This window comes from Berghia stephanieae, chromosome 11, assembly GCF_034508935.2.
Source record: "Berghia stephanieae isolate SIO BIC M18660-M18661 chromosome 11, UCSD_Bste_1.3, whole genome shotgun sequence".
Lineage (NCBI taxonomy): Eukaryota > Metazoa > Mollusca > Gastropoda > Nudibranchia > Aeolidiidae > Berghia > Berghia stephanieae.
Window position 1 is genome coordinate 34367874 of NC_088370.1, and position 25452 is coordinate 34393325.

General features: G+C 36.2%; 1 protein-coding gene across 1 annotated transcript in view; it reads right to left on the minus strand.

Moving 5' to 3' along the window:
- Positions 1 to 16480: 16480 nt before the first annotated feature.
- LOC144956655 (uncharacterized) overlaps positions 16481 to 25452 on the minus strand; it is a 16500-nt gene continuing 7528 nt past the window's right edge. The window contains exons 8-11 of the mRNA XM_078887303.1: positions 21592 to 21735; positions 18499 to 18789; positions 18132 to 18236; positions 16481 to 16656 (exon numbers count right to left, since the gene is read on the minus strand). Coding sequence (XP_078743429.1) covers positions 16489 to 16656; positions 18132 to 18236; positions 18499 to 18789; positions 21592 to 21735 — 708 coding nt within the window. The 3' untranslated portion in view covers positions 16481 to 16488. The remainder of the gene's footprint in view (positions 16657 to 18131; positions 18237 to 18498; positions 18790 to 21591; positions 21736 to 25452) is intronic.

Sequence of the window (25452 nt, forward strand, 5' to 3'; positions counted from 1 at the left end):
AAAGGAATAAGTTGGTCTCCAATTTCTCAATCTTTTGTCAACTCCTGTATTATGTCCAGAAGTGATGACGTACTCAATTCTCACTTAGGGTTCATGATAGTGCCCTAGTCGTCGTCACTTATTGACAGACCATATTTTTTTTCTGGCAGTGAATGAATGTGTTTGGAGCCAACAGATTGACAGCTTTTAATGCTATTATTGATAATCATCTCATTATAATAATAATAATAATAATTATTATTATTATTATTATTATTATAATTATTTATTTTAATATTTTTAGTTTTCACCATTTTACTACATACTTACTAGTAACCCAGCAAACAAATATAGAGGAAGGTAATGGAGATGTTGCTCATTCATCATGTACAGACTTGCCTACCACTACCACCAACCACCATGTGACTATTTTCATATATTTTTTTCCCAGACCTGAGCAATCTGTTTATGATACATATTTTCTTTTTGGATAAGCATAATATATAAAAGCCACTTCACCCATGGATGACACAATGTGTATGGGTGTGGATCAGACCATCAGAGGGTAGGTGGGTCTGATCTGATATATTATTTGACCTGTTCTTTGTACATCATTCCCCATCCCTTGAACACGTCTAAATACAAGGGATACTAACAATTCCTATAGTTGATGCCCCTCTTTGTTTTGCTCAATTTAATTTTTTGTGTGCATGTAAATGTTCCCATATTTTGCAAATGAAGAGTCGATAACTGAATGTACTTACGTCACAAAAGTTGGGAGTATATACAAAATTAGAGATGTAGAAATCAGACAGGGACTTCCATTGTGTTTATTATGGGATGTCAGTTAGTGATCTGAGACCCAAGATCTGGATGGAGGGGGGGGGGGGGGTGTTGTCTTTCCATATTGGACATGGAGGTCACTTGCTGTGTCTTCTCTCGCTTTTTGTCTTTGTCTTGGAATGAGATTACATAATTTTGTTCTGGCCCTGGCCCTAGTTCTTGATGACTGGGAAGGAAATAGTCAAATGTATAGTTTTAGTTTTGAATATATTATATGATGGTTTGTAAACATTTGAGTGTATTCCTATTAGATAAAGTGAGATCCTCTGTTTGTGTCTAGATGAGACTTTCATGTGATCTCAAACCAAGTGCACTGATAATTGCTCTTGGAATCTTCATCTGTTCCTTATTTGAATGATTCCCCTTTGTCTTAGTTTTTCTGTGTGCTTTCAGTTGTAAATCTAGAATTTTTTTACCATGCCATTTTCTTCCTTTTTATTGGCGCTGAACTTACCTAACTATATATGTGGTAAGTACTGTAAAACCCTTATAAACAAACATACGACTAAGATAATTATACTTTAATTGGTTGAAAAATCTTAAAGAGGTTTAAGAATGTACTTTTATTGCTGGTGTCTTCAATATTTTGGGCAAAATCACTCACTGAAATGCGCAGGTTCAAACTGTTTTTGCAAGTCTTCAAAAACATTTTATTTTGGTAGCTGATTAGGGTAACAGCATGACAGTTTTACAGAGTAAGTGATGATGTAGCTCTCTCATTTCAAAATAGGCTCTTGTACTAAGTTTATTCATAGTGTTTCTGGGTGGGGATCCTGACCTCCCATAGCGGGCAGGGAGGTACACACTGTGTCTTCTATCCCCTTATATCTGTTTTCCAACATACTTTCTGTCTTTGTCTCGGAATGAGATTACTTGGTTTTGTCCTGGCACTGGCCGGAATCCTAGCTGGGAGGGAAACAGTCAAATGCATAGTTATTGTTTTGGGAGATGATATTTTTTTCCTTGTAAATCATCTCTCTGTTATGTATTATTATTTTTATTTTGAATGTATAATGTAAGCATTTGAGTGTGTTCCTCTTTGTTGGATTTTGTGCTTGTGTCTGGATGAGACAGGTGATTTCAAACTAAGTACATTGGTGGTATGCTCTTGGAATCTACATCTGATCCCTATTTGTTCTCAGTTCCCCTTTGTCTTACTTTTTCTTGGGTGCTTTAATTGTAATTGCGGGTGGTTGGATGGGAGCATCACCCTTGAATCATATACCTATGATGTTCGCATGGGTGTACGATCCGATAGTGATGTCGTTTCTTCTTCTCTTTACTGCCTATCCTGCTTCTTTGGTTTGTGATTGTATTTTTGACAGGGATATTTTTTTTTCTGTAAATCTTCTGCCTGTTTGTTCTTAGTTATTTATAGTTTAGCTTATATCTTTAGGTTATGATTTTGATTTAATTTGTACTATTTTTGTTAGATTGCTTGTTTTTTGTTTCAGCGGTCTCTCATATAACCTCATTTGTGTTGGAAGAGACCTAAAGCAATAAACAATAATTTAATTGTAATTCAAGAACTTTTTACTATCCCATTTTCTTCCTTTTTACTGGCGCTGATATAACCTAAATGTGTTGCAAGCGCCGTAAAACCCTTAAAAACAAAACTAAACATTCATAGTGTTTACAACTCATTATGTGACATGGTTCTATATCTCCTACGTGGGGATAATAGATATGGATTGTGTTGGTTGTGTTTCCAAGTTGCACTATAAATAATGGTATTATTAAGGACAAGTTGACTTCCCCCAAAATTATGCAGATGCATAGACAAAGTTACATAGATACTACATTTATAAATATTAGACCTCTTGTTTTACAATGTTTAAAAAAAATATTTCATTGTTAAAATGGTTAACATGAAACACTGAAATGGTGTGTTGATTTGAGTGACACATGGCTTGAACATTTTAAAGAAAGTTAATTTGATAAAATGATAAAGATAGCCCACCATGATTCCATGTAGTTTGAGTAAGAATCATGGGTGAAAGTTCGCAGGCATATGCCGGAAATTCCGGTTTTTAATAGATGTAACAATTGCCTTCCGGCATTTTGACTTCTGCCGGCTTTATCATTATTGCACCACCGGAAGGTTAACTTTTAATACTAGGAAATACCGACTATGTAATATTATTTCAAAGGTGACAATTGAACACATGTGTCTTACTAAGAATCGATTCCTGGTGTCAGTGTTGGACTTGTAAGTGGTCTTAGACCATAGCCATCGTTAATTTATAGCCCGACACTAGAACCCTCTAGGACTTGTAGTTTGACGTCATTGTTTAGGTTTGTGCAGCGTCTAGTGAGTTGTCATTAGTAGTGCTCAATGAAACAAGTGGTCCCATTGGTTGAACTATTGAATACAACTCACGATTTGTTTTCTTTTGTGACCAAAGACTTGTCTTTCGACGTAATTTTTAGGTCAGTGTCAGGCTATAAGTTAACGATGACTGCGCTTAGACTGGGCATTTAGATACAATATTGTTGGGGCTATCTCTGTTATAATTTTGAACTAGTCCTCATTGCCAATAAGAAAATAATGAAGAAGAAGATAAAGGGTATAAGTACCTTGATTATCCCCTTTATCTTTCTTTTTTTATTTTTTATTGGCAAGCCTATGACCTAAATGTGTAGCAAGTGAATGCTGTAAAACCTCTTGGGGAAAAACAGAAATAAAATCTCCATCAACATTTCATGTCAATTCGGCCATCAGCATTGTATTTCATCACTATCATCATCATGAAAGACTTACTGATCTGAAATTAATTATCTGGTGAGTGGGATGGTTCCATGAATTAATTGACAATGGGTTGTGGTAATATCAATTTTATTATGATTACAACTGCTTGATATTTTATTATGATCTGCAATATAATAATCACAAAAATGCTGACTGAATCTGTGAACCCATAAGAACGTTGATGGTTTCGGTCACAAATTTTTCAACTTGGGGGGAAAACCCAACCATACAAGAGATTAAAATAACTATAGATGATATTACAGTCCTATGAACATGTCGAAATAAAGAGTTTTCATTGGATAGTTGTACCCAATATTAAAAGAAAGAAATAACAATGTGAAATTGAATGTAAGCTTCAATTTAATATACGAAAAGGGATAAAATGGACGTTTCAGGTTTCCGCTTTATCAACAAATTTCATTCGTCTGTAATGTTTCATGCATCCTGTTTTGTTGATAAAGCAGAAACCTGAAACATCCATTTTATCTGTTTTCGTATATTAAATTGAAGCTCACATTGTTATTTATTGCTTCGAGCAGCAACATTTACATTACCAGTATTTAAAGGCACGGTGTGGCATTCGTGGAAGAATGGTCTTGGCCTAAAATCAGGAAACTGCAATTACACATGGGGTTTAAAGATTTGTGACTGAAGCCATTGAAATGGGTGGAGTTCCTGACCTCCCATAGTGGGCAGGAGGTTACTTGCTAAGTCTTCTGCCCCCTCATATCTGTTTTCTCGAGTTGCTTTCTGTCTTTGTCTTGGAATGAGATTGCTTGATTTTGTCCTGACCCTAGATGGAGTCCTTAGCTGAGAGGGAAACAGTCAAATGTTAAGTATAAGTTTTGAGAGATGATATTTTTTTTCCTTGTAAGTCATCGCTCTGTTATGTATTGCTAGTTGTGTATTCTGTTTTGGATATATTCTGTAAACGTTTGAGTGTATTCCTCTTAGTGAGTTCCTTTACTGGTGTCTGGATGAGACTTTTAGGTGATCTCAAACTAAGTACATTATGGTATGATCTTAGAATCTACATCTGTTCCCTATTTGAACCAATTCCCCTTTGTCTTACTCTTTCCTCAAGTCCTTTTAATTGTACATCTAGAATGGTTTTACTTTCCAATTTTCTTCCTTTTTACTGGCGCTGGTATTACCTAAATGTGTTGCAAGCGCCGTAAAATCCTTAAAAAGAAACAAAATAAACTGAAGCCATTGAACTGGAAATTTTAAAAAGAGATGATATGAAGCTGCAATAATGATGTATTGGAAATTCATGGATAAGTTCTGTTTATGTGCAATGATCATCTTTTTAAAATGGACCAACTCTGTACGCAATTACATTGTAGACATTCAAATGTGTTTTATTTTGGCATGGATCTTGTGTCTGTTCCTGTGCACACATATAATTTCCTCTTGTGATCACTGTGTTACCTTTTTCTGGAGCAGATGACATTGATATATAAAGAATGAGCACAGTAAAATTGGTTCAAACCAAAACTTTAAGGGACTATGTATTTCAGTTTACTGGGTGGGGATCCTGACCTCCCATAGCGGGCAGGGAGGTACATACTGTGTCTTCTATCCCCATATATCTATTTTCCAACATGCTTTCTGTCTTTGTCTTGGAATGAGATTGCTTGGTTTTTTTCCTGGCCCTGGTCAGGGTCCTGGCTGGGAGGGAAACAGTCAAATGCATAGTTATTGTTTTGGGAGGTGATATTTTTTTCCTTGTAAATCATCTCTCAGTTATGCATTGTATTATGTTCAGTTTACATATTATATTATATGACTTGTAAGCATTTGAGTGTGTTCCTCTTAGTTCGGGCCTGTCCTTGTGTCTGGATGAGACTTTTTGGTGATCTCAAACTAAGTACTTTGACGGTGTGCTCTTGGAATCTACACCTGTTCCCTATTTGAACCAATTCCCCTTTGTCTCACCTTTTCTTTTGTGCTTTAATTGTAATTCTAGAACTTTTTACTATCCCATTTTCTTCCTTTTTACTGGCGCTTATATGACCTTAATGTGTTGCAAGCGCCGTAAAACCCTTAAAAACAAACAAAACAATATTTCAGTTTAGGCATATTTTGATACGAGCATAGTAGCTAGAAATGCAGAAGAAAAAAACAAACAAAAACCTGAAATGCATGTCTATTTCTTAGTAGCATAACTAAAGTTGTCTGTTTCTACCAAGTTACCTACCAGGATAAAATTAGGTTAAAATATGCTGATCAAAACTTTAATAATCTTTATTTCAGTACTTGAAAATGTTGTTGTTGAAATAATGAGGGGTGAAATGTGGCACAGGATGCATTCATTATTCCAATCAATACATTCTATGCATATTCATTATATAAGTGTGCTCTACATCATATAAATAATAGATAAATAGAATTCCCTTTATTTATCCCAAAGGGGAATTTCTTTTTTTAAAGATATTATTCCAAGGTAAGACTGGAGTAACCTAGGCCTTATCCGCAAGGTGAGCTAGGGCAAAGTGACTTGCTCAAAGCCACACAGAGTGGTTGGTAGTCAAAATCTGTACCTTTCGGGTACGAAGCAAATGCCATACTGATGAGCCACACTGCCCCTTATCTTTCATGCCATAATTAATCACAGACCTGGGTTAGAGATAGAGCAAAGATTCAAGGTTATACAAATCACAATTTTGCTCCCATTTCTGTTTTTCACCATAGAAATGGTAAAGTGGAGGCTATTCTATTTGTTTGTAGTGGTAAGGTAGTATGTAGTTGTGTTTTTTGGTTTTTTTGTTGTTTTTTTGCTCCAGTTTTATCAAAAGTTTAGTTTAACAGTTGCAAAGAGAGAGAAAAAAAATCTCTGTTGATTATTAAGGGAGGGGGAGGGGTGGTGGTGTGCCATTCTTGGCTTAATTGGCTATTACTGTTTGTTTGTTTGTTTGTTTATGTAACGCATTTCCGGTTTCATCACTCTCAATATGCTTCATAATACTTAGATATCAGGATTTAACTCCAGGTCCATAATTATATTTTCTTTCTATTCATTTTCCTTTCTCCTGGTGCTCAAATTAACTAACCTCATGAGTGTAGCAAGCTGATATGACAAATATTTGAAAAGATGGGTGCCTGTCTCAGGGATGAAAGGAAACTGATTCATGGACATGAAAGTTTTTAATTGTAATTCGTCAAAGTCCAAGTCTGATGTAGAATTGAGACGTTGAATATGATTTGACTCACTTAACTCATTCAATCCTAGAGAATTTTGCTACTTTTCATAAATTGGAAAAAAATGTATTAAAAATGAGCATGTGCATAGATAGTTTTATTCAACTACCATTAACATTAACATGCAAAAACTAAAAACATTAGCTATAATTTGTTTCAGAAAAAATGTAATAAATAGGCATGTGGTAAAAGTATTCCGGGTAAACTACGGATATAGTCGGTGTTAGGGTTGAGTGAGTTAACTTCAAGACGCTGGATAGAAACATATTTTAAAATTTGGTCAGGAAACCCGTCCTTCAAATATCAAACGATTTAAATGGTCCTCATCTTGGCAAAATCCCGGGACCTCGTGAGGCTTGAGAGATTTTGCCAAAATGAGGGATGTTTAAATCGTTTGATATTCGAAGGATGAGTTTTCTGACCAAATTTTTAAATACTCTTCTTCCCAAAATTTGAAGTTAGCTGGTTAATTATCATCCCATACCACCATCTTCCACTTCTCTAGGGGGGATACGGCTCTTATTTAGAATAATACAGGCAATACATATTATGTATGGAACATATGGTGTTGCTTCAAGATATGTTTTTGTTTTGTTTTCCAATTTCCAATCATAATGAAGGCCTTGAATGAATATTTATGATGTTTATCCTGTTTTAATTGGTTGATGAAATTGAAAGGAGGGAAAAGCTCCAGCTTTCAAAGAGCATCCTGCCCCATATGGACATTCTGTGTACAAAACGTATGTTTCGGTTACATCCTGCCCCATATGGACATTCTGTCTACAAAACATACGTTTCGGTTACGTGTGGTTATATCCTGCCCCATATGGACATTCTGTCTACAAAACATACGTTTCAGTTACACATGAATCGCTCCCCATAATGTATAAGTGATTCAGATGCTGTATAAATCCACAAAACTTGACTGGACATGTCATGGTGACCCCTTTGTACCCCAGATGACTTCCTATAATGACTGACGACAGTTTACAGCAGTCTACTGATCTGTATGAGAATGAGAGTTTTTTTACTTCTACTTTATGATTGTTGTTTTCTTGCTTTATGTCTCGTATATGATATTTTAAAAATCGTGGTAATAATCTTTAATTTGCACTATAAATATAACGTTGTGATGTGTCTATGATATTGTCTTTGTTGGCAACGTTTACTTCCATTGGTATCAATATCAAAACTAACGATCACGTAGAATTTTATAATTTCCTCCACCACTGTCATTGTTGTCATCATCTACATCATTATCAGCACCGTCATCACTATGTTTCATCACAGCTGTACAATGACACAACACATTTTCTGTTGTTGTTGTTTTGGCCAGAAAAAAATTGATAAGCTTTAAAAAACATAGACAAGCAAGAAAGAAAAAGTAACCAAGATACTAAAAATATTAGTCAAATAATATGGCGGACAAATTGTCAAAATGCCTCAAACATGTGTTAATGTGTTGAGTCTTTTTTTGTTTTTTTTTGGCAAGTTGTTGATATCATCCAGACCTGCCGTTCATACCGATTAATCGGTATCATACCGATTTGCAAGACCTTTTTTTCGTATTTACCGATTTCCCGATTTACTTGCCGATTTACTTGCCGATCTTACCGATTTCCCGATCTGCATGCCGATCGTACCGATTTCACCAAGTGACCAAGGGCCCGCAGCCCTCCACCCCTCTCTTTTACGTTTACTTTGTGCTTTACGTTGCACGTTAAAAATTTCAAGTCTCGTGAACTTTGACCTGTCCCGCGATACCTCGATAGATCACATGACGTAGCGAGCCTCTTTGTGATGCCCTCACACAGATAGAAAACACACACGGCGCGTTATTTAGTTTTCATTTCCTTTGTGAAGCGACAGCGAGCTGTACTGGTAAACCACCGCGGTCCCTGGCTTCTGACTCGTTACCAAGTGCCACCATCTTTAAATAAGTTAGTAGTCTGATTGCCAGATTGGCGTTGTGCGTGCCATTTTGGGTGTAGGGGAAAAATAAGGGGAGGGGGGGGGGGGGGGGATAATTGGATAATTTTACGTCTCATACTGATTTTTTTCCCCAGATACTGATTTTTTTTCAATGTCATACTGATTTCCTTTTTCGTGAAGTGGCAGGTCTGTATCATCTGACCAAAATATGAAAAATGTGTCATTGTAAGGTGTATATAAATATAATAAAATTTCTATTGTTTCATTTCAAGTGAATAATGTTCCATTGAGTTCCATATAGGATGAATATACGATGGGATTTGTTCTTAGTACTACACCGTCGTCAAGTTTTTTTCAAGTTTTCCAGTTTTGTCGCTTCTCGAAGCGATTGATGAAACTGGTGATGCCATTGATCTAGAAAATCAATTTGATGAATTATTGATATTTCTTCTGTGCAAAGTAAAAGATGCAGTTAGGCTTTAATTGTTAAGCTACAGAAATACCACCCTCCACCCCCTAAAAAACAAACAAAACCTGAAAGGGCCACCCCATTTCGATGCTGTCTGGATTCGAAAACAAACTGGACTTGGGCGTGGTACAGAACTAACCCCTTCAATTTTATATATTATACTTATGTTGTATAGAAAGAGATTACCCATCACTACAGATGGGCCCCTTTGAGTTTCCACATTTTTACTTTTTAATTCACCATTCTTTTCATTTTTATAATTCATGTCAATATTATGAATACGTTTCAGTTATAGCATCTCATTCTATCTTCTACTACTGTTCCTCCTTTAATCAAAGCCTATTGTCTTACTTTCCCTAGCGCTTGTGAGTCAAGCGCCATTCAACTTACCAAAAATCAAGTTTCCCAATGTCAGGACTAATGTTGATGTTGATGTTTCTAATAATAAGTTTTCTACTCTATCCCCATTGACCGATAGATGGGAGCTACTGATAGTCCTCTTCGCCCCTAAATTGTCCATTTCTCTCTGACTTCCTGTTCTTATTATAAGACAGGCTGTCAAATGTGAATGTGTTAGTTTTTTGTTTTTTTTCTATCTGTCGAGTGTATTTTTTCTTATCTGTCGACGGTCGAGCGTGTCTTGTAAATTTTACATCTTTGTATGTATGTATATATATGTGTGTGTGTGAGAGAGAGAGAGAGAGAGAGAGAGAGAGAATGTTGGAAACTATCCCATTGAGTCAGAGTACCAAGCCAGTAGTAGAGTCTACCCAGACGTATTTAAAATTTGGAGTCCATACTGATCAAGAAATCCAAATTTTGTTGATAGCGGCTTTAAAATAACTCACTTCTTCCCCCTCCCCCATTTTACTGCCTCTTTCTTTTTTTCATTACTCATTACTATTCACAAAATATGCATAGAAAGAAAATAACTCTTTAATAATTTGTAAATGACCATCATTTTTATATATTCTACTTGGATTTTATTTCATAGAGGATATTCATACTTTTTTGTTGTCTCCTGTAATTATTTCTCTTGACCCTGTATATTCTTACTATACCATACCGTACGATGCAATATCCTTTTTTTTCTTGTATTTGGCATGAAATTTTTAAACTTCAAATATCGATGAATTATGATGACCCCCCCTTCCCCACCTCCCAACTTGTCAGAAATTCTTGAAGAAAGATAATAATACTCTTTAAAATTTTGGAATCGACTTTCCCTCGTATTACTTATCATTGCTGTCTCTTTTACTTTTATGCCGCTAAATCTATTGTTCTTACAAAGTGGCATTGTGACCTTGTTCTGGAATAGGACTGTTTGGTTTTGCCTGGACTCTTCCAGGAGTCTTTACTGAGAGGGAAACAGTCAAGGTTGATTTATCTTTTTGTGAGAAATTTTTATTCCTTGTAAATCACCTTTCCATTATTTATTAGTTATGGCAACTTTAGTTTTTTACTTATGTTTATTTTGTAACAATCTGGGTGTTTCATTTTTTGGGGGGTTTTTTTACTGCCAGAGATCCTATTCTACTGTACTCTTAGAAAACATTTTTTAATGATTGCCCTGAAAACTTGTCCTTTATCAGGTGGTCACAAAGAAATGCATGGGTGTACGATCCGATAGTGATGTTGTTTCTTCTTCTCTTTACTAGCCTATCCTGCTTCTTTGGTTTGTGATTGTATTTTTGACAGGGGATATTTTTTTTTCTGTAAATCTCCTGCCTGTTTGTTCTTGGTTATTTATAATTTAGCTTATGATATCTTTAGGTTATGATTTTGATTTACATTTGTACTATTTTTGTTAGATTGCTTGTTTTTTTGTTTCAGCGGTCTCTCATATAACCTCAATTGTGTTGGAAGAGACCTAAAGCAACAAACAAACAAAAACAAAAGAAATGCATGCACCACTTTTTGTCGGCTTGTATCTTCTCATTGAATTTCTTTCAAATTACTAATAAAATAAATCCTTATACGTATAGGCTGTCAAAATTTTATGACTATGAACTGAGAAACAAGCAAGATACAGTGATTTTTCAAAACCGTGTTCAGAAATACAATATCAGAGAAAAATGATGCAACATTGCAAAGAGTAAAATGGCGACGATCTTAACATTGTTGCCATTGATTTCATCATAATTCTCCTCATCTTGTAAGCAATCGTCTATATCGCATGCTCAATTGCCTATTTAGGTCCAACGATTACAAAGTTAGCATTTTAACTTTAAGTGATCAATAGCACCAATAATGACCCTATCTTTTTACTGGAGCTGAAATGGCCTAAATGTGTTGCAGCGCCATAAAACCCTTTTATTTAAAGGAAAAGGTCACATATTGACCAATTAAAATGATCCTTCTCGTCTCATCAATAACCCTCAAAACTGGTTTGAGAGTATTTGACAAGATGAGGATCGTTTTAATGGTCAATATTCGGACGACTTTTCTAGCCAAAATTTGTTAAATGTGTTTTAGCAGAGTACAGCAGTGTAAGGGGTTTAATTAAGCCTAGCTACTGCTCTTGGATCTACTAGTCCCCTTTGTCTTACATTCTCTTTGCTGCGTGATAAACCAATCTAAATCTTTTGACTATTCTACCATCTTCCTTTTTTTTAAACTGGTGCTGAAGTGATCTGAAAGTGTAGTGAGCGCTGTAGAAAAAAAAAACCCAAAACAAAACAATCAGACAAGCATTGATGATTCAATATCTTATCTTTCTGCTGTCTTGTTTGTTTCTCTCTCTTTTTTTCTTTTCAGGGCGCTGGTATGACCTTAAAGTGTTGCACAATCAGTTAAAGTCCTTATAAGACAAATGTCCAATAATGCCTTTTACTTTCATTTTTCATTTTGATGTATCCATGGATTATCAGCGGGTGGTTGGATGGGAGCATCACCCTTGAATCATATACCTATGATGTTCGCATGGGTGTACGATCCGATAGTGATGTCGTTTCTTCTTCTCTTTACTGCCTATCCTGCTTCTTTGGTTTGTGGTTGTATTTTTGACAGGGGATATTTTTTTTTCTGTAAATCTTCTGCCTGTTTGTTCTTGGTTATTTATAATTTAGCTTATATCTTTAGGTTATGATTTTGATTTACATTTGTACTATTTTTGTTAGATTGCTTGTTTTTTTGTTTCAGCGGTCTCTCATATAACCTCATTTGTGTTGGAAGAGACCTAAAGCAATAAACAAACAAACAAAACATGGATTATCATTATCATTCATTATTATTGAATAATTTCCATTTTTTGTGTTAACAAAAAACTGATGCCGTACTACAACTCAATTGTTTGTTGATTGTTTAGTTGATACATACTTTGTAGGAAGAAGCCTACAGCACCAGGACTCTACTAAAAGATAAAGTCACTGGGCCTAATTCACTTTTCAATATAATCATCAGTGCAAATGGCTTTATGGGTAAGAGCGCACATTGTTATAAATTTTTAAAAAAATTATACCCTTTCCGCCACGACATCATAAGATATCGTCGCCTAGGCATCAGGCGTCAGGGGGGGGAAATATTTACCAAAGTGTCTCTGGTTTGTGCTTATCTTTAGGTAAAAATGAATAAAGGCATCCAGGAATCATGTAAAAAGTTACAGAATAAATGAAGATTTTCTTCCCAAGTTCTCCCAGCGTTTCTTTCCAGGTGACAAAAATTTGAGTTTGTAGTTCGGTTTCAGTCTAAGTCAGGTTTATCATCAATGTATTTGGTCTTGGGAGTTGTATAAGGTTTCATGTCATCATTGTTGTCAGGGATTTGAAGTTTGTACTGTGAATATTGCGTATTGATATTATTAATTATTGAATAAAAATCTCCTTAAAATGTCACATTGACTATTGTCTGCATTTATATTATATAATATTATTTATATGTGGTCTCAAACTAAGTACATGGATAGTATTAGTATGCTCTTGGAATCTACATCCGTTCCCTATTTGAACCATTCTCCTTTGTCTTACTTTTTTCTCGTCCTTTTTATTGTACGAGATCTAGAATGTTTTTACTACCCAATTTTTTTTCCATTTTACTGGCGCTGATATGACCTAAATGTGCTGCAAGCGCCGTAAAACCATTGAAAACAAACAAATAAAAGTTTGTTGTGTAATATTTGAGACACATAAAGACGATTTTAATTTTTTAAAATCAGTTTCTCTAAGAAGCAGTCAACAAATTTATGGCAGTTTTGGGGTTCTGACCCCATAGGAGGGTATACTGGTTTTATCCCTATTTGTTTTCAACTGCTTTTGTCTTTGTTTGATGAGATACTTGTTTTCTGTCTGCAATGGCTTGAAGGGAACACGAATGTATGTTATTTGAGATGATATTTTTTTCATTTAAATCATCCTTTATGATGTATTATGTTTTTATATATGATTTGTAAAACATTTGAGTCTGTTCCTCTTAGTGGGGACCTGTGCTTGTATCTGGTTGAGACTTTTAGTGATCTCAAACTAAGTACTTTGATAGAGTGCTTTTGGAATCTACACCTGTCTCTTATTTGAACCAATTCCCCTTTGTCTTCCCTTTTCTTGTATGCTTTATTGTAATTCTAGAACTTTTTACTTTCCCATTTTCTTCCTTTTTACTGGCGCTGATATGACCTTAATGTGTTGCAAGCGCCGTAAAACCCTTTAAAACAAACAAACATGGCAGGCATTCATTCACTTTTTCAACTTATGTGTGACAGTCAGAGAAACGGAAGATAACAAGAAAATTCAGTCTCATTTAACTTCCAGGATCAAGTTCTCAAAAACACATGCAAAACATTATTAAAGAAATAAAACGCCAATGTTTTTTCAACAAATTTATTCATTTAATAATAAAAATATGAATATGGATCCTATTTACAATTTGTCTAATTATACAGAACGACATGATCTAGAGGGTAATGAATTCGCTGCTTGGTGTCTTATCAAACTGGAGGTTTGAAAATAAATATACCAGATACGTTGAGGTATGTGATTACAGTCCATGCCGCCTTTAAGCACGGTCATCGGGAGCAGGCTTAGGGCTAACCCGACCCACACTGAAGACTGACTCCGACTGACATCCTCTGCCGTCTTCCTGATAAAGACATCGGACACAGACATAGTACTAAGAATAAAGACAAGAGCCTCTAGACCTACCAATACCAAGCACACAACATCCTCTGCCATTTTTTTCCCGGGCTTGGTAGGTCAAGTGGCTCTTCTCTTTATTCTTAGTATTTTGTCCATGCCCGACGTCTTTATCCGAAAGACGGCAGTACCCGGTTGTCGGAGTCAGCTCTGGTGTGGGTTAGACCTTAGATGTACTTAATGCCGAAGCTTTCTCGAGTTCGAAGTAGACATACTTCAAAGATTTCCATGAATTAAATATCATTAGTCATTTCCCTTTGTTAGTCGCACACAAGATCACACAACACCATACCACGCGATATTGCGGCAGTGTTACCGGTCGCAGAGGTGGTTGGTTGGTTTCATTTTTGTTTGTTTTTTCCCTTTAATTTATTTTTATTATAATTTTTTCATCCGGAAAAAAAAATGGAATAAAAACAATAAATTTGAAAAAGATGAATTAAGTTTGGAGGACGATCTGTCATATCTTGGTGAAAAGAATTCAGTGATTGAGCATTGCTTACAGTCAGCATTTTGACATAACTGTATGTAACACTCTGTACGTAACTGCATGCATGTGTTTAGGCGTTTGTGCGTGCGTCTTCCCTTCTCTCTATCCCTCATTCACATTCTTTCCATCTCTCTTTCTCACACTTCCAGCTGTAATGACTCATTTGTTAAAAGGGCCAAGAAAGGGAATGGAAAACCATAATCATAATCGGATACGGTCTTGTTACAAAGCGTGCCTGAAACAGGAGTTACCCTGCTTAAAAGCATCTAGTTTATATATCAAAAATTTGGTAAGTGACAATTAGCATGCTTGAATCCGAAACGTGCTTAATGACGGCATGGCCTGTACCAGTTCCTGGAGACAAGAAATAGGAATGTTTGCATTTATAATAGAAACACACACACACATACATCTTTCTCACTCTCTCTAAGTGAGAGAAAATGACTATGTGAGTTTTGACAAAAGACGTGATAGCCCACTTGTCAATGAAGGATGAGCTGGTTGGAAATTCTTTGCTTTGACCAAAATATTTTATAAAAATCTCCTTAATAAAATAAGTTTATATAATAATTAAGAATTTTGTAGAACAATCAAAATGGGACAATACAAATTTCAACTCTTCACATTATACAAATAAGATGTATGCAGTGATGAACATTCAGTACACGCGCACAAAGACTTTCAGCACACGTTGCAATATGGCACGCTGGAGCAGGTGACTGAATTTTATCTATATCATTATCATATAATAAGTTATCTCCCATGAGCATAGGATTTCAGCATGCTCCGATTCTAAAACGCTATTTGACTTCAGAGAGCGTACTAGAATCCAGAGAGTATTGTACTACACAAACCCTCTGTAAAGAACACTACTCAGTAATTTGTAATGATCTAGTTAGTTAAATCTCTTGAATGTTTTTTATTTCTCTATGGTGGTTGTTGTTAGTTGAACAAATATGGCCGAAGAGTGATGTCACTTTCACTCGAGAATCATGATGTTGTCGAATGTTTGGATTTAAATAAGTGATGTCAATCAACACTGATTTTGTGCTGCCTTTAGATTAGATTCTAGTTCACCCTCAGTGAGATAAAACACGATTCAGGTTTCCCGCCTTATATCAAATACAAATAAATTTACCATGAAACTGAAACTGGGATAAAATGAAGAAGAAAGAAACGTTTCTATTTTATTTTTATGTTTCACTTGCTCTATCTCCATTTCATGATAAAATCATTTGTAGGGACATTTATTTCTATGGATGCTCTCTGCACTTCTTATTTCTTCCCAAAGGATGGAAGATGGATTCAAAACTTCCATTTTATAGAGCGCACATCACCCGTTTTTGTTCTTTTTTTGTGGTAGCACTCTTGCCAAAATATCTGTCACTGTCACTAGCTGGCTACACAGCCAGAGGAACTAATTCACATCTGAATCAATCTGACTATAGAGTGTGTAAAGTACCCAAGGATACAAAGGCTGGGAGGCGAGTTTTGCATCGTCACCCATTGACCTCGTTCAAAATAGCTTGACTTTGTTACAAGACAAAGGCACTGGTGGGTCACTGATACCAGTCCCAATGATAATAGGGAAACTTGAAATGTCACCGTTCATCTAGGCCCAACCCCCATCTCTATTCCCCCTCCCCCCCCCCTCCCCCCCATCTCTATTCCCCCCCCCCCCCCCCCTCCCCTGGATTCATTGTCATGAGGATGTGGTCAGATTTTTACATTTTAATAAATCTTTAATTTTGTTGAAGACATCTCTCCGATGAGGAAACACCCATGATTTCAGATTGTCAATCCGCAATAATCCCATCTGGCCACCTGATGCTAGCCAGATGTCTTCGGAGAGGGAATTGCACAAGCGAACCTGGACAGGATAAATATGAAAATAGATTAGTACATATCACAAGATCCATTATAAATGGTAATTAATAATAATAATAATGATGATGATGATAAAGATGATATTATGAACATTTATTATATCAATAAATAAAACTACATTTAGTCATTCACATTCATATGTGCAGCTATGTGGTCTAGTGGTATGACACTCGCTTTCGGAAAGTCCTGGGTTCGAGACTCGCTCAGCGCACAGTTGAGTCTTTGGAAGAGACTCTTTACTTATATTCTCTCACCGTACTCGGGTGTAAAATGAGTACCTGGTAATATCGCCTACCAGGTGTCATGTCACGTCCTAGCTAAGTGTTGCATTTGCCAGGGACCCCTTGTAAAACACTTTGAGCACATTTAATGGATATTGCGCTATATAAAAGCTCAATTTTTAAAAAGAGCCTTTTCCATGGACTCAACTCTGCGCCGAGCGAGGCTCAAACCCAGGACCTTCCAATCCGAAAGCGAGTGTTATACCATAAGACCACATAGCCGCACTTTACTGTTTGTTACCCAAACACAGAGGGCTCAGAAACAAAGATCTGGACTCAGTTCGCAATCAAATCCAGTTCTTTTGCATAAGAGTCCAGCGCTCAATAAACTAAATCAAAAGAATCCCCCCCCCCCCATGACCCTATGACTAAAAAAATGGAGAAAAAAAATATTCAATTTGAAACAAATCCAGTCTTTTCATTAACTCACTCAACCCTAACACCGACTATATCCGTAGTTTAACCAGGTTACTTTTACCCTGTGCCTATTTATTACATTTTTCTGAGACTAATTATAGGCGTAGTATCAACGTTAATGTTTTTAGTTTTTACATGTGATTAAAACTATCTATGTACATATTCTTTTTTAATACATTTTTTTCCAATGTTGAGCAGTAGCAAAAATCTCTAGGATTGAGTGATTTGCTTTGCTTTGCTTTTAAGGGTTTTACGGCGCTTGCAACACATTTAGGTTATATCAGCGCCAGTAAAAAGGAAGAAAATGGGATAGTAAAAAGTTCTAGAATTACAATTAAAGCACCCAAGAGAAAGGAAGACAAAGGGGAACTGGGAACAAATAGGAATCAGATGCAGATTCCAAGAGCAAACCATCAATGTACTTTGAGATCACCTATAATTCTCATCCGGACACAAGCACAAAATCCAACAAAGAGGAATACACTCAAATGCTTACATTATACATTAAAAATAACAAACATAATAATACATAATAGAGAGATGATTTACAAGGAAAAAAATATCTCCCAAAACAATAACTATGCATTTGACTGTTTCCCTCCCAGCTAGGACTCAGGCCAGGGCCAGGACAAAACCAAGTAATCTCTTTCCAAGACAAAGACAGAAAGCAAGTTGGAAAACAGATATAGGGGATAGAAGACACAGCAAGTACCTTCCTGCCCACTATGGGAGATTGAGTGATTTAAAAGGATCCACTTACTCTGTGGACGGCTGCTGTATTTGGGACCAGAAGGTTGTCTTTCTCTTTCACGTCTATTTTCAATTTCTTGGAGTCTTTTGGGACAGGATTCAATTCAAGAGGGTTCTGACAAGGACAAGAAGAAATTTTTTTTTTTTAAATAGGAAAAATAATCAATTAATTCTAAAAATCTTAAAGACCGAGAGATAAAAAATTGAGTGCTTCAAACATTCCTTTAAAATGAGGTCACACACACAAACAAAGAAGACAAAGAAGAAGTAGAAGAAGAAAAAGAAGAAGGGGGAGGAGGAGGGGATGAGAAGAAGAAGAAGAAGACAAAGAAGAAGAAGAAAAAAAGAAGAAGAAGAAAAAGAAGACTAATTTATACCTGATCACACTCATGGAAATATACCACATCCATAGACTCATCATTGTTATCTCCCTTTGCTGGAGACCTCTCCTTTTCTGCTATGGAATGTTCTTCAGTTTTCCTAATTGCCTGCGTCTGAGAGGAACATGCGACATCCTCATCCAATTCATCCTTGACTTTGAATGTAATGCTTTCCTCTGATTGGTCAGTTGGTTTGTCACCCTTGTCCTTTTCTGCGCTCTTGTTACCAACTGATTTTTTTCCTCTCTTTGACACGGACTTCTTCCTCAGATCTACCTTGTATAGTCCCTGAAACCCAAAATAAATAAATTAATTAATTATGCCCTTCCGCCATGACATCATAAGATATCGTTGCCTAGGCATTCCACGAAGAAAAATAGATAATTCATCAAACAAGATGTCTGATGTCAACAGGAATCACCCATGTTGTCCAAATAAGCAAATTGGTTGTTAATAATCTTGCTCAAGGAAAAAAACCAAAGTGCCTGAGGCAGGGCTCGAACCCAGGACCTTCCAGGCCACAGTGAAATTCCTTAACCATTTGGCCACTTCGCCCCCATAATAAATAAATAAATAAATAAATAAATAAATAAATAAATAATAAATATTTTAAAATAAATTATTCATACATGTCAAGCAGCCTTTCATTTAAGGACTTTTTTTTAAAAAGTCCGTCACTGCCTTGAGTTAATGTGTGTAAAGTATCTTAAAATAAAATTTAAAAAATAATAAAAAATTCCCTTTATTCATCCCATAGAGGAAATTTTTCTCTAGGGTCTATTCCAAGGAAAGACAGGAATAACCCATCCGTCAGCCGCAGTGCAGAGCCGCACATTGAGCTAGGGCGTGGTGACTTGCTCAAGGCCACACAGCACGACGGCGGGTGATCGAACTCTGTACCACTGAGCCACGCTACCCAGAGACATAATCTTTAACACTTATCCAGACACTGACAACACTTAACATCGCTCATCTTTTATCACAACACAAGTCACCCAACCCCTGAGGCACAGACAACACATTGATTGTATCTATCATTAAAGAAGCAATCCCATCTGAATGAAATGGAAAATTCGTACCATATAAAATGGGAGGACAAAAATACAGCAGTCAGAACTGCTTTGAGCATATTGAATTGAAACCATGAAAACAGAGGGGTGTCAAAAAGGTCGATTTTGAGACAATAAACACCAAAACAAAACAAAAAGACAACAATACTTATTTTATATTTTGTAAAACTAATTAAATATTTGTGTCAGTGCATGACATTATAATCAGTCGGAAGGTGAAATTTTGGATTTGCATTTTTTTGCCTTTTCTGAAAGAATATGCTCCCCACAGCATTTTAATCTTTACTTGAAGTAAATCAGGACATTTTTCATGTAGTTAAAGTCAGATGTATGGGAATGGCATCCAGCAACTTTTCTCAAATTTCATACTTTTTCAATTTTATCTAGCTGTAAAAAATAATTAGACTTGAAATTAAGCTTTGATGTAGAAAAAGGGTTGATTTAATCATTTATGACAAGAACTCATTTTTGGTCAAAATTGACCTTCTAACTAAACTTGGCAATATCTCAGTTCAAACCTTTTCACCATCCGACTGATTATGTGATTCACTGAAACGTTTCGTTTTCATCTATTTCCCTGGGTTGAACAATGACGAATAATAAAAAACTGACAACCCAGCACCAATAGAGAATAAGAGTAAGAGCGTTTCAAAACCTGGATTAAGGATCATCTTTGTCCACCCTTTTTTAACACTTTAAAAAGCTTTTACTGCTATGCTTTTTTTCTATTATTTTTAATCATTTACAGATGAAAACTAAATTTTTTCAGAGGTTTTCAAAGTTATTTAATATTTCTGTATTTTTTTTTAATTATCCTTTTGACAGCCTCAAATATACCACTTGTCATAATCTTTTAAAACTTGTGCTTTCATGCACCACGCCCAATATCCAATAAACGCGCTCAAAGTGCTTTAACAAGGGTCTCTAGCTAACAGCAACACATGACGTGTAAGACAATACATGATGCCTGTTGGGAAATATCACAATTTTTTTAAAAACAGATACAACACCGTTAACGGCCAGGCACTCATTTAACACTATACGGTGAGAGAATGCGAGTAAAGTGACTTTTCCAAGGACTCGACTGTGCACCGCTCAAAGCATGGGGCACCATCCCAGGATCTTTTTTTCCGATCCCAATAGCGGAGGACCACATAGCCACACAACAGATCTGGAGATTCTTACCATAGAGATTGTGTGGAAATGAGTTTCATAGCGGAAGACCACATAGCCACACAACAGATCTGGAGATTCTTACCATAGAGATTGTGTGGAAATGAGTTTCATAGCGGAAGACCACATAGCCACACAACAGATCTGGAGATTCTTACCATAGAGATTGTGTGGAAATGAGTTTCATAGCGGAAGACCACATAGCCACACAACAGATCTGGAGATTCTTACCATAGAGATTGTGTGGAAATGAGTTTCATAGCGGAAGACCACATAGCCACACAACAGATCTGGAGATTCTTACCATAGAGATTGTGTGGAAATGAGTTTCATAGCAGAAGACCACATAGCCACACAACAGATCTGGAGATTCTTACCATAGAGATTGTGTGGAAATGAGTTTCATAGCGGAAGACCACATAGCCACACAACAGATCTGGAGATTCTTACCATAGAGATTGTGTGGAAATGAGTTTCATAGCGGAAGACCACATAGCCACACAACAGATCTGGAGCAGGGTTGCAAGATTAATTTCAGGCATTCTGCCAACTGGATTTTAAAAATCTGCCAAATACCACAAAAATCTGCCAAACCGTACTATTTATAGTACCCCCTTTGAAAACTCATCAGTTTTGTTAAACAAAAAATGTTCAAGGCCGATGTCATAATTCTTTTTGCATTTCCCAAGTTTAAAAAAATCACTAATACATAAAAATTGCCGTGGAAAACATGGAGTAGACCTATACATTCATCCCCAGGCCTCGGAAAATAAAATCTGCCAAACTGATTTTTCTCTGCCAGACGACTTCAAAAAAAGGACATTTGGCAAATTCTGGAGACTCTTACCATAGAGATTGTGTGGAAATGACTTTCCTTACTGATGACTTTCCGTGTTTGTCTTAAGATGTCTAATCTAGGAAGGGTCACCACCACATTGCCAACGGTGTCGCAGGAAGCTATTATCTCATGCAGGGGTTGGAAGTTCAAATCCTGGGTTGAAATAGATAGAGAGAGAGAGAGAGAGAGAGAGAGTACAAATAAATTAGTTTGGTAATCTTGGCAGAAGAGCTAGAGCTAGAGATAGGTTTTGTTTTTTCTTGCCTTTCTTGCCTATTTTCCAACGTTCAATAGATGAACAGAAAATCCCAATTATATGGAAAACATCGACTATAATTCCAGTACCCAAAAAGAATCCACCAACTCAGCTGAATGATTATAGACCTGTTGCTTTAACATCAATTATTATGAAATGTCTGGAAAAAATTCTGAAAAGAGAGCTGTTGCAATTTATATATGACCAACACATACTTGATCCATATCAGTTTGCCTACCAACAAAATCTTAGTGTGGAAGACGCACTCCTCACAGTGATGCATTCAATATCAAATCACTTGGATGTTTCACCCGCCAACTACTGCCGAATCCTATACGTCGATTTTTCGTCTGCCTTTAATACCATGAAAACCAACATATTAATCAGTAAACTGCATGCTCTAAACCTTCCCCATTACCTCATCAACTGGTATAACAACTTTCTCATCGATCGCCCCCAACATGTCAGAGTAGGCTCAATATATCATCAGTAAAAACTCTTTCAAACGGATGCCCACAAGGGTGTGTAAGCTCACCTCTACTTTACATCCTCTATACAAACGATTGTGTGGCTAGCTTTGATAACTGCCAACTCATCAAGTATGCTGATGACACCGCAATACTCGGCCTGCTCAATGATTCCGTCTCCGAATTTAAATACACTGAGCAAGTTAGTAAATTCAGCAAATGGTGTGCCGATAACTGTCTAGAGCTCAATGTAACAAAAACAAAGGAACAACTGTTTGATCACAGAAAAATAGGAAAAAGAGCAAGACAAATAACAAAAATTAACAATCAGGCGGTTGAAACTGTTGAAACGTTTAAATACCTTGGTGTAATTATAGATAACAGTCTAAGATTTGAATCGCACACCAACAATGTCATCAAAAAATGTAACCAGCGCTTGTATATACTCAGAAAATTAAGGTCTTTCAATGTGAACAGAAAGACCATGATACAAATCTACAAGTCATTAATATTGAGTATCGTTTCGTTTGGCATCACAACGTGGTATGGAAGCTGTGGAACAAAAGAAAAATCCAAACTACATAGAACCCTCAGAGAGGCTTCAAAAATAATTAACACAGACCTTAGAAGCCTTGACACAACTTATATTAATGCAGTTGAGAAGAAATCTTTTAACATTATCAACGAAAAGAGGCATCCGCTGAACGAAAAATTCCAACTTCTGCGCTCCGGAAGACGGTATCTAGAAGCAAAATGTCGGACAAATCGACATAAGACAACCTTCATTCCAACCGCCATAAAATTAATTAACAAATCTTCTGTGGAAAAATGAGACAACCAATGAAAATAACGAGAAGCAGTGTCGTGAATCATCATCATCGACATTGCCGCCGTCGTTATCATCATCATCATCATCATCATCATCATCTATCATTATCGTAGTCATCATCATCATCATCATCATCATCATCATCATCATCATCATCATCATCATCATCAACATCATCATCATCATCATCATCATCACAATTATTGCCATCTTCTTCTTAATATAAGACACTATATTTATAATATGGTTATCTGCTGTCCCAGCAAATATATCGTATCGTTCTATCTGTCTGTGTGTGTGTCTGTGTGTAGATATGTATGTATGTATGTATGTATGTATGTATGTATGTATGTATGTATGTATGTATGTATGTATGAATGTAGGCATGCATATACGATGATATGCTGGTTTGTATGTATGTCTGCATGTATGTATGTATGTATGTATGTATGTATATGTGTTTGTATGTACGCTCATTTCTTTTGTATACATGTGTAGAAACAATGTGCAAGCGTGTATGTTCGTGTATGGCTGTGTCTGTATTTGTAAATGTGTTGATGTTCATACCATGAACCAAACTGAGCATTGTTTACCTCACATGAATTGCCTTTAATTTGGACAATAAAGATTATTATTATTATTATTATTATTAAGGGTTTTACAGCGCTTGCAACACATTAAGGTCATATCAGCGCCAGTAAAAAGGAATAAAATGGGTTAGTAAAAAGTTCTAGAATTACAATTAAAGCACAAAAGACAAGGTATGACAAAGGGAATTGGTTCAAATAGGGAACAGATGTAGATTCCAAGAGCACAGTATCAAAGTACTTAGTTTGAGATCACCTAAAAGGCTCATCCAGACACAAGCATAGGTCCCCACTAAGAGGAATACACTCATATGTTTTACAAATCGTATATAATATAAAGAAAACATAATACAATGCATAACAGAGAGATGATTTACAAGGAAAAAAATATCATCTCCCAAAACTAACTATACATTCGACTGTTTCCCTCTCAGCTAGAGTATCCAGCAAGGGCCAGGACAAAACCAAGTAATCTCATTCCAAGACAAAGACAGAGAGTGAGTTGGAAGACAGATATAGGGGGATAGAAGACACAGTAAGTACCTCCCTGCCCACTATGGAAGGCCAGGAACCCCACCCAGATAGAGCTAGAGATAACTGGTTCAGATAACTAAGCAAGTGTGGTAGGCTGAAAAGACCATACTGACACTAGGCTGCTAGAATCTGTGGACTGTAAAAAGTCATAAACAAAAATGAATATAACAGCTTCAAAAAAGAACAAAATACCAAATACGGAACGTTTTGGGCTCAAAAACCCATTTTCAGCCAACAACAAAATTAAACAATGAAAACATATAGATATACATTACAAAAAAACTAGACTATTAGTAATGTATTTATGTCTTCATTGTTTTCGTTGTTGGCTGAAGAAGGGTTTTGAGCCTGAAACAAATCTGTGTTTGGGTTTGTTTTTTGTTGTTGTTTTTTTAAGTTGTTATATTCATTTTTGTTCATTTCATTTTGATAAAAACCATTTAATTTGCTGGGTTATATCTTTAAAAACTCAATGGATTCTTTGATAATATCTTAAGTGTAAGTTTAGAGTCATTGTTGTCGTTTCTCTTTAAAGGAGTCATTTTATGCCATAAAAAAGTAGTCCTTTAGTAGTCTTTTTTTTTTTTGTTATCCCAGTTCCTATAGCATTTAATGGACAATAGCAAGTGCTTGCTACCCTTGGATAGGACGCTAGCCTATTGCAAAGTACTTTCCGCTTGAATTCACAGACCCAGCTACCCAATCACTGCTGGATGAACCGGACAAACAAAAGAAGAATGAATGAATGGATCTGGGAATCAATGAATGACCTAACACCTCCCTCCTTATACCAAAACCTCTCCCTACACATCCCAAGATAGATACACACATACCCACACATACTTAAAGACCAAAACACTTACCATAACAGCTTCAGGGTGACTATAGATGTAAGTATGACGATCAGTGGAATAGATACACACATACCCACACATACAGACTTACTAACACACCAAAACACTTACCATAACAGCTTCAGGGTGACTATAGATGTAAGTATGACGATCAGTGAATAAATACACACATACCCACACATACAGACTTACACACACCAAAACACTTACCATAACAGCTTCAGTGTGACTATAGATGTAAGTATGACGATCAGTGAATAAATACACACATACCCACACAAACAGACTTACTAACACACCAAAACACTTACCATAACAGCTTCAGTGTGACTATAGATGTAAG